The following is an 18,271-nucleotide window of genomic DNA, read 5'->3' as shown; positions in this document are numbered from 1 at the left end:
TTACGGAGGACGGACGCGTGTCAGTTTTTTGGCCGTGACAGTTCGCGATTTGTCAATATTTTTGACAATGATGACTTTGATGAGTCACAGTATAATAATATCAGTGTTACTGGAGAAAGCTTAATTTTTTGATAATTAAAAATTATCAATTTTCTCTACCTATTGAAATTTAAATCGTTCGCATCCTTTTAAACGAAGACTCTACTCATGATACATAGTCCATTCCTCAAATATGAGACAAAACCAATGAGTTAAAATTACATTTTAATAGTACCTACATACAATCGTCTTACACTCTTTAGAAGAGCACACTGACACAAATAAATAATAAAAAATACTGTCTAAGGTCTGTAGCTAAAGGTCTAAGCTGTAAGATAGAAGAATCTTCTAGCCAAAAAGATGGCAGATGCAGCAGATGTCAACGGATTTAAAACTGGAGTTCATGTGACTCATTGTAGACTTGAGTGTCTAGAGCGTCCCTTCCTCCACCATGCGTAAGAATTTTCACAAAAATACTGTCTAAGGTCTGTAGCTAAAGGTCTAAGCTGCGAGATAGAAGAATCTTTTAGTCAAAAAGATGGCAGATGCAGCATATTATATCAAAGGATTTAAGACTGGACTGGCACCACCTTGCAATGTCATCCTCTCATTGTTATCTGTAATGTAAATTATTTTTAAAATGTATTTAAAAAATAAAATGTTCGTTTTATTATTTCAATAATCTGACCTCTCAACTCAACTACACTACACAAACACCTTTGTTCGCAACTGTACTGACGAAACCTCGATATTATACCGTTCATTTAAGATGGCAAGCTTTTTGCTGCGGTAATGCACTCCAGGTAACCGTGTGTGATGCTTATTGCTCATAGTGATTTACGATACAGAGCCCCGTACATATGTTATACATAAATTATGGAAAGAAAACACCCAGACCAATACAAACAAATATGTATGCAATTTTAGTATGATATTTTTATTTATTAATAAACAAAAAGACTGAACAAAATTGATGCGTGTACTGATTAATGTAATTAACCATATGCAAAGCTTTGTGAATTGCAACAACTATAATTTATTATCCAAGCTCTAAATAATCGCTACTACGAGTAACTGATCATAAAATGTTTTTCCAATCGCTCAAGCTCCCGAGGATCTACCGATAGGTCGGGTGACGTAATCTTGAAATTCTTTTAGCCGGCGCGGAACTTCCGGAAGGTCGGGTGACGCCACGCCTCTTTGAACCGTGTTTACTTTGGCAGTTATATTCTATATTTATTCGATTCTAAAATATATTCCCAAAAATTTTGAAAGTTGTTTTAATTTGTATCACTTGGATATGATTTGTATTAGAAAGTGCTGTGAGTGTGACGCTTGAACGGAAGGAAGTCAACCTAACCTAACCAACTGCGTATTTCCAAACTGCGTATTTCTATACTGTGTAGCCGCGAGAGCTCTTTGGCGCGCTGTCTTCGGCGAAGTATTGCGCGCGCAGATTTTGACAGCGCGAAATATCTACTTTAGCAGAAATACCAAGCCTTAAGCAAAATCCGTACTTTAGCAACTTATAAACGGACGTAAGTAAGATACTTGTATACTTAGAACGTACTTACTTATTAATGTTTTACGTCGCGTTATCAAATTATTTTAATTTGCGCTAACGTTAGATATTCTGGTACATCCTATTGTCTCCGCGAAGTAAAGTTTCGAATAACCACACAATTATTGCATTTATGATGTATTTTAATGTTAATCGAGGCAGCCCTAACGGCATGATGGCGCATTAATTGATTCAATCTATGCACATAAGCTGATCAATACCTAAACCGGCGCGAAAAGACCATCGGCCATCGCTTACGTGCGCCCCGGCGGCCATTGTAATGGACTGGCAAATGCCATTAATGTATCATTTCAGTATGTATGGCTTTAGCCAGTTATTATCATTTCAGGATAGCATTGTGTTTGGATAGCGTTGTGACATTCATAATGATCACTTTAATGAAACAATTTTTTTCAACTTTAGTTGGAGACAATAGATACTTTTATAAGTACACTTTACTCAAAATTTACGGTCTCATCGCTAAGAAAATATTTTTTTCAGAGAACCCAGAGCAAAGACAGTCCTTTTTTGAGTTTGTCTGTATGTAATTGTAGTTAAATCAAGACTTAACATCATTACGATATCGTAAAAAGTAACGACATTACTATAAGAATATTTTTATAAAAATATATTACTATGGATAATTTAATGCAAACTTTATTTACCGAAAGAAAAGATTTTACGAAATACACCATCAAAATTTCAATTTACGCGAAAACCGTTATATCCGACCAACAAGAGAAAACACTTCCAAAACATGAACCGCCCTCCAAGTGTATGAAAAAACCTCGTCACTCCATATAAAAAGTTATTATATCGGCCATAACACTAAATTTGCATACCCCAGTGCAGCAACAAAGAGAAAGCTGGCCCTGTTAAAAGTATGTACATGTAAATGATCCGATCACGGCGTTACGGACGCACGGGAGAGGTTGCCATGCGTCCGGATTTGCCCGGACGCGTCCGGGTTGTTAGGTTTCTGTCCGACATTTTATTTTTTTCTACAGTGGGCTAAAGAGAATGTCTGAAACCTGAAAGGATATGATCTAAGTGCTCAAATTACAACATATATAAAAAAAAAAAAAATTTCCTTGGTAAGTTACCGATCAGTGGATTGTAAACTTTCTGTCCATTTGATTTTCAGTAAGCTAAAAAAGAATGTCTGAAATAAATCTGAAAGGTTGTGATCTAAGTGGTCAAATAAAGACTTTATCAACAAAATGAAACGCTTTTCCATGCTAAGTGACCGATCAGCTGTTTTTAATTTAATTTGTAACGGGAAGAAATAGGAACTTTTAAAATCAAAAAATCTCCATCAAAAATGAGTAGAACCTAGGACCACTCATACAAAAAGTTTTTAGATTACAATATCAGACTCTCATCAGTTCCACCAGGCCTGTTCATCTCCGCGAGTTTACATCGAAAACAAAACACGCACGATGGCCCACCTACAGGATACCATTCGACAAGGCCTCACATACGAGCGAACATTGACTCACGCACGCGTATTCATGTCTGTGATGGAAGAAAATAAAGAAAATGGTGTACTAAATACTGTGCAGTATTTAACTGCCTAAATAATAATAAAAACCCAGAATGTACTTTTTTAAGTTGCCTCAAGACACTGAGAGGTAAATAAGTAGTTGATATTATTCATGATAATTCATGCTAAATCCATGGACCTATAAAAAAAGTCGGACGGAGTCTCATCAACAAAATACTGTGACATTAGGATACACCAGCTTGCCTGTACGTACAGGCCGGCACGCACACATTCACACCCTGATACACCACTTCGAGTGCAAACTTCACACAGTTGACAAATTTAAGCAGCGAAAAAACAACACGAATACGACATGTCTGGTGTGATGAAATTGTGTAAAAACCGTTCTGTTCGAACAAACAAAAATTAAGGAATCACATTTCACAGGCAAAATAATAATCCAATCACTTATTTCCCGACATTAAAATATTGAAATTAATTGAAATCAAACGTCATTCATTCGAAAAAATAATACGTCAAAGACCAGTGTAACCGTTCTGTTCGAACAAACAAAAATTAAGGAATCACATTTCACAGGCAAAATAATAATCCAATCACTTATTTCCCGACATTAAAATATTGAAATTAATTGAAATCAAACGTCATTCACTCGAAAAAATAATACGTCAAAGACCAGTGTTCTCAGTTATTTACGTGGGAAAATTACCCGAAATATGGGAAATTAATAATAATTTTAGGACTTTTTAGTTATTTATTACGCATACTATTGAAATAAAATAATTTATCATAATAATTGTGTTTTAATGGGATATATTTTCATAGGCAAATTTTATCCTTCCCAAAAATGTGGAACTGCAAAATTCAAATTTTCTTACATTGATTGCAAGTCAGTGTCAGGTTGTATGTTAAAAAAAATCTATCAGAGATAATAATAATATATTGATGATGCATAAGATTATGATTATAATGTACACAAGATTCGTAATTTGTAACTGCGTGAATCATTTTTGATCAACATTATGTACATACCCTGACACACTGACTTGCAAACAATGTAAGAAAATTTGAACATTGAAAATTTCGCGCCTACCTCTACGCATTCACCTTTCATCCTTTTAAAATGGCACGGAATAATTCTGTCTACATTTCCAAGTAACATCTGCCGATCTATGTTTTTCTTAAAATAAATGGGTAAAATGTTTTGGCTAACATGGCATCCCTAAATTCACTCACACAATAGACAAACGCCAAAATTTTGCGTCACAGTTTTGTTGTAGCGCGAGTTCCGTCCGCCTTTTTTTATAGGTCCATGGCTAAATCATGTATTTCCTCCGCCATTTTCCGCAGTTTGGCACCTCACGTCACATCATTTTACCGAAGTCAGCCCTGTAGCTTCGGCGCAGTGCCGATCACTGACGTTTGTCAACAAAATGGTGCTTGACTCTTGAGACAGGCTAAATTACACCATATTGTTAATGACATTGAGCATACATTTTTTTAAATATCTTCGCGAAGCAAAACTTCTGTACGTAGTACTTATTATTATTCTGTGGTTCCACTGTATAAAGCGTACGGCATCATATTATCTGAGGTCTGATGTGCTCTTTTCTTTACCTAACCAACGCTAGGATTTCTTTTTTAAATCTTTATCCACATTTTCTCCGGTTTATGTCTGGCTTTCAGGACTTTCCTCCACGAACCTGGTAACCCTAAATATAAATGTTCCGATCACAGCCTTCTCAGCGTGACAGTCGCGGGAAGTGCGGGAACCCTCGCTTATCCTAAAGCTAAACATTCGAATGCAAATATTTACTTTTACTGCCCCCATCCCGGCAAACTGGCTACAGGCTCGATAGGTCATCATAAACATCGCCGAATTATATGCGGAATAAACCCACCTAATGATACGGTTAATCGCCCCAACTACTATTTATTCGCTCGATAAAACCACAGTCGGGTTGAATTGGGTAGGCGCATTTGTTGTGGAGATAGAGTCAGTCAAAGGCTTTGGCTGGATCAGGATTTAATTAACTAAGTTTATTGAAATTAATTATTAATACATGACTAACGGTGGTCTAAGCCCAACTAATTATGTAATGTAAAGAACTGCTATGACCTAACTGAATTTATTTCAATTAATGGTTAATAATGCTAATTCTGATGTAAAATATCGGTAATCAGAAGATTGGCGAATGCTACCTTAACTATACGAAAGTCTAGCTTGATGTTTAAGCTAATAAAGTGCTATGTGACGACATGCTAGTTGAATATTGTCACATGACATAGCTTTTATAGCCTCTTTATGCTCGACCTACCTTTCTAGATACTAGCTAGAGTAACTATGAGGCGGATGAGGCCCTCAATATTTCGGTAGAAAATAGGTTGGCTTAAAAATAGGAATATGATGCCCGTTTTCATCATCAATCGCTAATTTTTAAGTGACCCCTATGAAAACAAAATTCCTGTTATTTGTTACCTTAGGAGTCACTTAAGAATTAGGGATTGATGGTGAAAACGGGCATGAGCCTACTATGCCCTTTACTATTAAGCCACTATTAATTCGGGCCATAAAACCTTGCTTTCCATATCAATCCGTCGGGCACAATGCCCACCAAGGAAAAACTTCCCCTGCCCCACAATGGACGAATTACGTCCGTCCGCTGTGTGTGCGGGTGACAGTTAAATTGCAAAAGTTAATGCATAAATAAAAGGTAACAATGTAGGCTGGGCCTTCCCCTGCGGAGCGAAATAGAGGCCGTTTCTTATTACCTTAGACGGTATTATGACACAAATTCCCGAACTCATAAAGTAGTTGGGCTAAGATGTTTTTTATAAATTGAGAAGGATACTGGAATTGGCTAATTTGCTTAGTAACTTTATATTCTTTGTTCGCTTACTTATTTAATAAAATATTTTGTAAGTACGAATATCTACCTATGACATTTTAGATCACCAATTTATTTTGTTCTCTTTTGTTTATACATCTAATAGACTAGCTGTCGATGCTTCATTCGAAGACCGAAATATGCTAAGAAATAATACTGCTTCTTGTTGTCCATTTAAATGACTAAAACAATTTTTCGATGTGTAGCTAAATCAGTCGTGATCACAGATCACAAAAACTAAAGAGAGATGTGAAAACGGGGCGTGGCCAGCGTCGCAGCAATATGCCCAAAAACAGAACACATTGCTCGCGACAGCAATGTGCCATGCAGTTGACTATGGTCGGTCATGATACATAAATTCTAAGGAAATTAATTAGGACGGTAGGTACATAAAGATTTAACCAAGCAGGTCTACCTACTGTACGCATCACGTTATATGATTACGCACTACCAAGATTCGGGTACCGATTCGATCACTCTCCTATGTCCATAGAGACCCAAATTGAATAGCGTTGAGAAATCGGCACGTCAAACTGGAAGAGAGCTAGGACCCAACTCTGGCTAGCGATTTCAGTCTCGACCGTATCCATCTCTTTCACTCTTACTAAGATCTTGGCAGGAGCGAGAGTGATAGATGTAGGCATGTAAAAATAAATGATTTTCAGAGTGGACCACCGACCCATATTTAATCGAATCCGCGTTTTGTGGTAACGCAATCTCGTTCCTTTGTTTCCCGCTAATGTAATAACGATAATAATAGAAGGGCGTTAATGTCTGATTTTGTAGGGCTATAAAATGTGAATGACAGCTCGCGTGATCCCACTTTTTGCAAGGACGTCACGCTAGGCTACTTGGGTTTTACATTTCGCGATGATTTTTGGATAACCTGAAACTTTATTCGGTACCTAATTGGGTAGGTGACACCATAAGCCAGTTAACATACCTTTTATTTGCTATGGAAACGTAATCCCCCATAGATTTTGTACCTTGAGTGATTAAGCAACATTAGAGCCTTTGATGGAACTTGTTCGCGAAACCAAAATTATTAAATTTGAATTTCAACTAAATTAAGGTTTTCTGCTTCAATTTTGATCAGGTTGTGTCATAATTAGTAGCAAAATATACCTATTACGATGCATCCCCTAAAAATATTTTTCCAACTCCATAAGAAGGAAACGGCTATCAGTGACTAAACGCAAGTGAAGCCGCGGGAAAACGCTTATTGTACTTTTCTGTGCCCTCGACCTGGAGCTCGAGGTTTTCTTGAGCTGGGTTCTGCCACTGATAAGTACGAGAATAGCGAATCGCTGAAGATGTCGGACTGGCCGACTCGAGATTCGAAGAAAGCTGGTTCGAATCCCGCCGCCGCTCTCGCCGATTATTGTGGTGAACCCACTCGTAACACAAGTATATTTAGCTTACTACGAGGTTTTAACGGGACTAGAAAAACTCCTTTAGAAAATAATAACATAATCAAATCCACTCACCACTTTCCGAGACTGACGACGGCGACCGCTCCGCTGTGGATACGCCCGACGACGACTCCAGCGAAGACAGCGAGTCCGCGCGCGTGCTATGCGCGTGCGGCAGCACGTCGGCCAGCGCGCGCGCGTTCAGCTCGCACGGCGCCGCGTGCAACTGCGCGAGCCGCCGCCTGAGGTACCGGTGTTCCCGAGCCAGCTGCTCCTTGTGAAATGAGTGCCTTTTTTCTCTGTCTTCCAGGCTCTGTAACAAGAGATTTGGCGCTTAGATTTACTCGTAGGTTACATTTAATTTCATTAACGCATAGTTACGTCGCTTTTTTAGTCCCAATGTCTCGTTATAACATTTATATTTATGTATAGTATACGAGTTATACCTAGGTACTCAGGTACATTACGAGTGGGTGAGAGGCAGTCGTCTGGCAAACGAAAGGTTGTAAATTTGATTCCCATGCAAGAAAACCGCTTTTTCAAATTTTACAAATTTAACTAAGCTGAAATCACAGTTAGTTGTATATATGTAATAGAATCAAAGTTTGTGTATTAGAAAGACTTTCTTTGACTGGCCGGAGGAGAATGGAGTTAAACGGAGAAGTCTTTCCTGAAGTGGATTTTACACAATTCATCGTATTTTATGTGTGTTCTTTTTCAATCTTTATTTATAGGTACCTACTTAAACTAGAGCTTCTAAGTTCCAGTAAGGTTATGAAGATATTAAAATTCTTGCCAATGTGCTACAACAAATTACAGAAGGTAATATGTATTATGAAGTACATTATCTTTGTAGGTCTAATACCTACACAAAACCAATCATATTTAATGCAAAGTAAACACATTAATCATAAGACGATAGTAATCTCCTTGTAATGACCAATCTACTTTTGATGAGATCCGCTATGTAAGCCATATTTAATCTAGTTTTTGTGGACATGATATTAGAGTAAGACGTTTCTTGTACAGTCCGAGCCAATACGTAGTTTGCAATTTTCTAAATATTTTCCAATGTTGGTAATAAATACCTCGTTACCTGCCTGTTAGGCTGTTAATGTAAACTTATCAAGCTTAAACCGCGAAAAAATTGATTAAAGTGTAGAACTAAATCTACGAGAAGTATGGGGTAGGGTACATTATGTTAGTAGCATAAGTCTTAAAGGGGTCAGGTGAAATAATTATGAAAGTTTGAAGGCAATCCTATTTTTTTAAGTACGTTATCATCATCATTCCTTAAAAGCGATCATATTGTGTGACGGATGTTACTAAGGCTGAGCTGCGCCACCTAACTTTGACCGTAACTAGTATAAAGATAATCGGTGTTTTTGTATGGAGTTTGACAGACTTTTGACGTCTGTCAAAATCAAAGTAAGATGGTGCAACCCAGCCCAAGTACCTACCTATCAAAAATTTAATGTAAAATTGTGCTATCGAGTGACAGTCATAATTTCACGCAGTCTCGACAATTTTTATCATTTTGTCAGTTTCATTCACTCCTTCTTCATGCTTCAGTTAACTGAATTACAATTTTTATACACCCAGTGCCTTTCCTCCTCCACCCAAAACACAATGGCGGTAAAAACAGAAGGGTAATTTTTTCAAACACCGCTTCGCGAATACATGACTGTGTTTTAGCGAACAATCTCCGAGAAGTAATTCCAGGAATATTCCCGGAATGTTCTCATTGTAGGGCTAGAGCTACGTAGATCCAGTTCATCATCACCATCATTTCAGCCACAGGACATCCATTTGCCACCACGGTAGGTTGTTAGCGGTCTGCATCCAGTGCCTTCCCTATCTTTACTAGGTCGTCGGTCCACCTTGTGGGTGGACGTCCCATATTATTATGATCATTGGGCGATATATAGCTATCGGGTAATAACTCTATTCTCTGGTGCTTACATCCATTATCGATAATTATTTCCATTTCTGCGAAGCTTATTCAGATAATGTCTCACTATGTACATCAAGATAAAACGTGTAACACAAATTCTCCCAGTAAGAATGTTAAATTAATTTAATTATTACGTGTTTCAGTGTTTATTGAAATTGCCTAATAAGAGTTGTAAACCTTTTGCATTGGTCCCTAATAGCCCCACCATCAAGCCCATGGAACGAAGTCGCCATAGCGACGGAGACTCCATTCCTGATGCAGATTGGAAAAGTTTTCAAATAACCAATTAAATTATAACCGATACCGGTTGTTGAGCAATGTTTAAAATTCATCAGCCAGCTAATTTGCATGTTTATGCTTTAGGTGCGAGCCCACCGGGAGAAACGAAATACGAGTAGGTATAGACCGTTCATTGTGGAAAATCTTGGGGGAGGCCTTTGTCACGGTAATACTATCTATACAGTATTCCAACTCGGCCATATTTTTTAAATAAATGTCAACAGCCCCGCGGTACGTCACGGTATGACAACATGCGATAGGGCTGCTCACCTACAGTACCCATTCTAATTACATCTGTCTACTTAGAATTTCTATCTAGTTTTGTGAATGTAATTTTTTTTATTAAGACAAACAAAATACTTCGTGAATGGAATAGGATAAAAATGCGTGTTGTTTTGTGATTAGTAGATTTAATTTTAAAAAATATACTAAAGTAATTTTGAATCTACTAATCATAATGAGTACTCAATGACCTGTTACTTTAATTTCAGGCGGGTGAAATCGTTGGCAAAAGCTGGTTTTATACAATATATAATTTTCATTTCAAATCAAACTGACTGAAAATTACCATTTTTGACAGTTAATGACTAGTTTTTGACAAATTTGACCGTCAATGACGATTGACGATCAGTCAAATTCAATCACCTTAGTCATTTTCAACATTAGGCCATCGACGTCCGTTCGGCACATTCGCGACACCCCTAATTTTTTCATCTCAACCACGTCCCGAGATTTGAAATTCGAAGGAAAGCTCGCGTTTCGTAGGTTTATATGAAGTTACAATACTGTATGATATTATTACCGTGCCTTTGTCCAGCAGTGGACGTCATTTGGCTGAAACGAACGATAGATCGTTTCATCCACGAAGACGCGCCCTACCAATTTTTGGTCGAATGAAGCGCGGGGTGCGGGGAGTTTGATCCGAGCAATCCGAGCGTCATTATTGTAGAGTGCGTGTGCACTCATGGACAATTTAGCGTGTACCGATAACACTCAAACATTAGCGGAAGAATGCGCGTCTTCGTGGATGAAACGATCTATACAAGTATAAAAAATTGGCTTATTCCCAAAGGTCTCTTAAATATGGCAGATAACATGCAGAACCTTATTCTGTTTTGATCGCTAACACAACTGGTAACAATGGGGCGTCTAGAGCGCCTATTAGGATGAATGCACTGTTAGAGACTGACCATGCCCTCGATCAATACATGCAAGCTTCAAGCCCCGATTTAGTTGAGCAATTGAGGAGGCACGTGTAGTTAATACATAAAGGGTATCCCAGAATGGAAGAATCAAACTGATAGGGGACTGCCTAAGTATCTGGCTATAATTGCTGCGTTTGGAGTTTATTTGTACTTTTTTCTTACTAATATTAATTGTACATGATCGCTTCGTTTATCTGTAAACAAACTTTTGAAAATAATGACTAGATTTCGAGTTTAGAGAACTTTATTTAAAAAAAAATCCGAACTCAAAAAATATTTTTAATTTTTTTTTGGGATAGTAGATTAGTAGAGCTACCTCCCCTATCAGTTTGATTCACCCATTCTGGGACACCCTGTATAGGAATGTTTGAACATTCGTCGAAGGAGAGAATGCTCTCGGTGCGATCACGGCGCTACGTAGAGTTCGTATTAAGCATTCAGAAGGAAGGGGAAGACTTAGCATTTGTAAGTGGGATACACTAAGCCGTGTTTCGCGAAGTAAAGCTTTTGTTACATTCCGTCGCATTCAATTATATTCTTTATTATAAATACAGTAAGTTACTTTGTCGAAATAAACAGATTTGGGTAACAAAATGCCTGAAAGATTGAATTACTTGACGAATACTTGGGTTACGAATTTAATTATTGTTGGACAGTTTCTTCTCAGATTTCTTAATCATTTTACGGATTTTAAAGAAAATATTAAGTATTCTTGAAATATTCTTGACATCATTTCTATAGAGTTTATTTGCACTGGCTGTAAACAATCGGGGATTCAATTTCCACCTGAGGCAAAATAAATTTCAAGTTTTAATAAAACTTGATAGAATTTGTATTGTATGACATATTGATGAATGGTTGTTTCCACTAAGGGTTTTTCCTATGAATAAATCCTGTTTTTTGCAGGATTACATTTAGTAGTATGCGTGTTTTAATTAACGTTCACACGAACATTCCGTCTGCAGTGTTCCGCAAAAAACCGATCCGTTCGAATTTGCAATTTGAATTTCAAACACTCATGTGTGCTCACACGTCTAGTTTTGCGGGATCACATATTAATTGATCCGGCAAAACTGGATTCTGGAGCCCTAACCTCTAGGTACATTATACGTTTCGCCTTTAAATACACGTTAAAAGACTGGATCGATAGTGTCGGGTAAAAATTAAAAGATAGCCGCTATCCCGCGTAGCCGAAGGCCGGAGGTCGCATCATGGCCGATGAAATATCCCGCCATAAATCTGCTGCCGCACGCACACTAACGTGGAGTGCAAAAAGATATACGGAATTTTAGGCGGTATACAGGATGAGTCCGAGATCTGTAGACAGTATGTACCTAATGTGTCATGAAAACTTAAAAAATTGTAAATAAAGTTAGGTTTAAATTGAATCTAAACCAATTACAAGTAGGTATTCATCAGGATCTGAACTCATTTATCTACCACCACCGCACGCACAGTCAAGCCACACATAATCAGAGCCTCAACCACTGCCAAAACTCTTGGAGTATCTCTTCGCACATATTATCAAATAAAAAAAATCATTCTATTATGTACTGCTAGACGCTTCAACGCTTTCCTTGATTTTATGCTATCGTCCTTACTTAACATGCTACACATGTTATTACAGAGTTCTATCTTTGTAAATTAATTAACGAAAAGCCTTGATAAAGGTTCTTTAAAAAGTACAAAATCCCCTCTTAAGTTAATTTACCTTACCTCTTAAGCTAATTACACAGGTTGTTATGATCTGTTTGTGGTTTCATTGATAGTTAAAAGTTACACGACACATCCTTTTCAACCAAGCTTGTACGAACAGTGTAGGTACACCACTATTAGGAGTTGGCACATCACTATTAAGAACCGCTCGTGCTCATTAAAACCTTCAGGAAGCGTAATGGCGGATTTACGAGTCGTCGCTTCTGACACCCTGTATGTAGTTCGGTAGTGTTGTTAGCGGTGCTAACAAGCGAGTGGAAAGCGATCCGTTTTATGTAGGTACAAATAAATGCAGTGTCCGTATGTAGTTTGTATAGTAAAACTTTACTAAAGCGCAGTTTTTTTATCATTAACAAAATGTACACTAATATTTAAAATTTTACTAAAAGCCAAACTATCAATCGTTCAAAAAGCGCATTTTGCTGATATTTAATCACTTGTCATAATTTGACAGTTGGTTATTTTGACTGTGGATAAAAAAGTGCGCCTTTTTTGGATGAAATTTTACCTATAATGGTTCTGTCTACAATAGTTCGCTTCAGCTGAATGAAGCCTACTCCTGGACAAAGCCCTCCCCCAAGGATTTTCACAACTACCGGTCCTGTAATGCCCGCATCCAGGAGCTTCCCGTGACTCTCAGTCGATCATCTATGACTCTATCATTATTTAAAACCAAAGAACCTATGGTGTATCATAAATATTACGAAAATCGCAAAAAAACACGTGCAAAACTCAAAGCCCCACTGATTAGCATCTCCGAGTCCCACATTCCAACTGGGACGTCCCAAACCGGGACACCTGGCATCACTAGTCATTTTCATTACTCCGCTTTAAGGCCGCGGCGTGGGATCTCGCAGGCTGTTCATAAAGTTATAATACTTGCTTAATCTCGTGAGATCAGAAGTGACATCCGAAAACATGCTGAAGGGCGTTTAGAGGAGGCGACATTAATTTTGCTATCTTAAAAGATCGACACATGATTATAATTCGTTCTTGTCGATATATTCTCGTATCATTTTGCCATCATTCCTTAATTTCTCTAAACCCAAATAAATACATATCCTACACCTATTTATAGTATACCCCAGTTGCTCTTCAAATCAACTAAATGGCATTTGAGCTATCAACTTCCTACAATTCCTATGGATAGATAGGTAAAATAAGATAAACACAATCTACGAGTAGGTATATCACGAGTTTGCTCAGTAGGAATATGTTTAATTATAAGATAGGTACGAGTCGATAGTTTTTTTTTTCAGTTACTTAAAGCATACAAAGTGGTAAAAACATATTATTTGCGTAAACAAGGAGGTCTACCTTCAGCAGTGGTTGAACATAGGCCTCCCAAAATGATTTCCATATTGCCCAATTGGTAGCGGCCTGCATCCAGCGCCTTCCTGCTACCTCGAGGTCGTCCGTCCACCTTGTGGTGGATGTCCCACGCTGTGTTTCCTGGTACGTGCGATAAACTAATTCACAAATACTCTGTATTTTATAAAACATCGTCCTGTGTAAACGCCCGAAGCGTTCGAATATTACTCACTGCCTAGACGTCTAGCTGAAGACAGGATTATGAAGTGCGTAATAATTTATAATTCTTTCGCTTACATAATGCGAATACCTAAGCCTTGGAAAGGTAGTTTCGTCCTTTATAAAGGAGATTATATTTTCAGTATTTCTAAGACTGTATTATTTAGCAGTTAAGTAAGTAGTCCTTTTTTTAAGTGGTAGCTTTTATAATACATTTGAAATAGAATAGGTACAATACTGGCTGTTGACATGAGTTAGTCTGAATTGTACTGCGTGTACCTACCTCACTTGTAATTGCTTCGTTAGTGTTATTTGTTAATTACATAATGTGAATAATGTATTGGATTGACGGGATAAAGCGAGGCAGGAGATGAAGAAGATTTAATGTAAAGATTTATAGGCCGATGGGGCAGCAGCAAGGTTCTGGAGTGGAGGCCACGTACTGGAACGCAGCATGAGACGTCCACAAGGTGGATCGACGTAAGGCCTATGTTCAGCAGTGGACGTCCTGTGGCTGAAATGATGACTATGATTATGTTTGTGTGTAGATTTCTTGCAATTATCCACTATGTCATAACATATAATTGTTTGTCTGTCTATAGTGTGATACCAAGACGTCAGCGCAGCTCTCGCCAGCTAGTTATTCCCACAACGCCTCTTCGAACAACTCGGAACAAGCGAAGACGGGGCAACGGGTAGTGTTGTGTGAAGGATAGGGAACTCGATAGTTGAGGAATATCGTGTCTAATAAATTATTAGTGCATCGACACTATCGATAAAATGGGTGATATTCAAAATTCATAACTATTCATAGCCATAAATTAAAAATTTGAAAAATTGAAATAGGTGGTGAAATCACGAATCTCTTTTTCGATTTTAGTAGTCTGTGTCGTTGTAATTATAAGCTTGAACTTGGGTTGACACGCTGGCGCGTGTCTAGATAGTACCTTAATAATGAAATTAATAGTCTTGAACATCATACACACCTTAATTTATTACTCAACATTAAGTCTGTCTGTCTCAAAATTGCCAACGATATAAATTGTGCCCATCTGGAATCTCAAATGTTTAATTAATGTAATTCTCCAACTCAATAAAGTAGGTACGATAAATCGATATGAAACTTGGCACATCACTACAGGGGGTGAAGGGAGGGAGGCGTCACATGTGAAGTGTTAATTGAGTGTAAAATAAACCGCTGGCATTGAGGTAGGTGCTATTAAACTTAGCTTGCTGTTGGTCGGAGTTTGACGCCCGAATCGATGGCTCGAGCTCATTGTGTGATTATGTAATGGGAAGCGAGGGATGGGTAGTTTTGTAATTGATAAACTACAGCATTTATTTATGGTGTGGTGTATGACGTCTCTTAGCTCGATGGATCGATGACTTAAAAAACTTTTGCTACAGTAGACTGCAGCTAGTCAATAACTTAGCATTATGGATAGTAAATAGGTGGGTAATTAAATATTATCGAGTAAAATGAAGCAATAAATTGTTGGCCGACTCGAGATCTGAGGAGCACTGGTTCGAACCAGGGATGTTATGGATATCCGTAACCGTAACCGAAACTTTCGGATATCTGAAATAAAAAAATATCCGAAACCGTAACCGTAACCGATTCAAAAGTTTCGGATGTAGACAGTTTAAATAGTTTTTTGTATTGCATTATATGGAAAGGCATAACAGCCTGTTTTACCTTTATAATGCCATCTAGTGTCAATTTTTATTTTTTATTACTTTTTATTCGATGTAAAGTTTATAAACCGTGTTGGACAACTATTGCAAATTGCATTCTAAAGCACAGATATCCGTAACCGTAACCGAAACTGGTATAATATTATTCCTTTATCCGTAACCGTATCCATAACCGAAACTACATATCCATAACATCCCTAGTTTGAACACCCCCGCTAGACTGTTTTAAACCTTATTTTGTCTGCGCAAAAATCAAAAAGGCAACAAACCCAGCCACCACCTGATAAAAGGATGATATGTTTTCAGGCTTACACTGTGCAAAGAGTGCAAACAACACCCTAATGAAAAGTAGTACCTAACCCTAGAACATAAACTGAGAACTCCTTGGAATTGAAATATATTTATTGTAGAACAAATTCGATACATAGCTTACCGAAGGCACATCAAGTAAGATACATAGACTCATTAACTCTAATGCACCGGGGCTTAGGAGCCGAATCCGACGGTGTAGAGGCGCCTTAATAGTTTATCGATACAGTGCAGGTGGGCAAGGATATATGGGTATCGATAGTGTTATCGTGATCTGTAGATGTAACGTCACTATTTCTATTTATTGTGTTATAGGACCAAAATGTTGTTGGCGGTTTAATTTTTATAAATGTTTTATTTAACAAAAACAAACAGTAGATATAGAGACATGGTATTAAAATGGATAGGTATTAACCATACTTATTAAATTCATGATCTTTACACGGTTTGACAGATCAATCAGTCAGTCAGTGTGTTACGAGTCCCTACCTAATCCTTCCGTTGTGATCATAATTTACTGTTTAATATTTTATCCGTAATCATTGAGGCATTTGCATAGGATATTCATATCTAACTTCAATTAATCCTTCATTGCTGTATACACGGCCACAGTGTTAACTATCCATTTCCGTTTTTGCTCTCGCTCTCATCAAATGGTGATTATTTGCGATAGAACGAGACAACATGACCGGCAATGGGCAGTTAACACTGTTGCCGATAGAACATTGGATTATCGATAAAATATATCGACGCCGCCCCACTACTGCACGGAAGCCATTGGAATTCGGATACAATACAGAGGAACGCAAAATGGTAATGCGCGTGCATTCATTCAGTTGGGCCAATTTATTGCCGTGCCTTGATCAATATTGGCGTTAATTAAAAGGCGCTACAACCGTGGATCCATGGGATTAGCAAGTAGAGTGCAGACCGAGGGTACATGTTTAATTGATTGAGGCGAGTAAGCATGGGATTGGTTCGTTAGAAGACAAGACAATAAACGAGCGTTTAGACTTATTAGGGCTGATTTTTCAATCCTCAGATATCTTTTAACTGAAGAATAAACTTGTCATTTTGACATACCTATTTCCCATACTGAAACTGTCAATGTGCCAAACTTATTATTTAAAGTTATCCGACGATTGAAAATTCAGCCCTTAATGGGGAATTATTTATATCATAATGAAAAAATACTACTTTTCTTTTCAACTTAAGGAACATTGTAAGAAGTATAAAAGTAACACCATTGTAACCTAATTGATTCAAAGAAAATACATCAAACGTCAAGAGAACGTAAAGAAACACAGAAAATTCGGATAAACAGTGGAAAATTGATACTAATCTACTCGTATGTGTGGAGGTGATCACACTCAGCTGAGATAACGGTCAATGAGGATTTTAGCGGAGTTGACACTAGCCACTCACTACTCGTTCATTTCTTCGTTCCCTTTAGTCAAGATAGAATAATATCAGTGATGCGATTTATCTACGTGATAATTTTCCACAATTTGTCGCGAAATTAATACAATATACAAAACTGGTCCCAAAATAGAGCCCCGAAGGACACCGACGCGTCGTTTGCGAGCCCTTCGCGTTGATAAGGCCTGTCTATTACAATGCTCGCATCCACATTGAGGCTGTGTTCCCGGGGGCCTAAAATTTAAGATAGGCAGACGGGGGCTCCCCGCAGCCGCGTAGCCGTGCCTAAGTACCGGCCGGGAGATCTCACGAATCTCTCGTATTAGAATGGCCGATTTAATCACGATGCTAGTTTGTAATTTATTGGTTAGAAATATTGTTTGGATAGTTTGAGGATAGTTGTGGTATTATGTGAAGGAATAAAGAATTAAGTGTGTTTAGGTTTTCTATCTTTGCTTTAGTATTTTCAAGCGTATGTAGGTATACCTTTTTATGAGAAGACACCTCAAGCTTACAAAAAATTTTATTACCTGTGTTTACAACAGCTATTTTTCCTACGTGGATTCAATATTATCACAGAAACAAAAAATACGTTTTCGGAGACTTAAGGCTTAAGAGTTACTTTCGGGATAAGATTATAATTGTTGCTATATGTATCACTAGCTTTCCGCCTGCGGCTTCGCCCGTGTGGAATTTTGTCTGCCACAGAAAATCTTTATTGCGCGCGTCTCTGTTTCAAAAACCGGGATAAAAACTATCATAT

At 37.8% G+C, this 18,271-nt stretch overlaps 1 protein-coding gene across 2 annotated transcripts in view; it reads right to left on the bottom strand.

The window, feature by feature from the left end:
- LOC135076061 (max dimerization protein 4-like) overlaps positions 1–18,271 on the bottom strand; it is a 417,394-nt gene that overhangs the window by 33,124 nt on the left and 365,999 nt on the right. For both annotated transcript variants that reach the window (XM_063970517.1, XM_063970516.1), the window contains exon 5: positions 7,477–7,714. In XM_063970517.1, coding sequence (XP_063826587.1) covers positions 7,477–7,714 — 238 coding nt within the window. The remainder of the gene's footprint in view (positions 1–7,476; positions 7,715–18,271) is intronic.

Source organism: Ostrinia nubilalis, chromosome 11, assembly GCF_963855985.1.
Source record: "Ostrinia nubilalis chromosome 11, ilOstNubi1.1, whole genome shotgun sequence".
Classification (NCBI taxonomy): Eukaryota; Metazoa; Arthropoda; class Insecta; order Lepidoptera; family Crambidae; genus Ostrinia; species Ostrinia nubilalis.
Note: the sequence above shows the minus strand (reverse complement) of the source record. Positions and strands in the feature narration are given on the sequence as shown.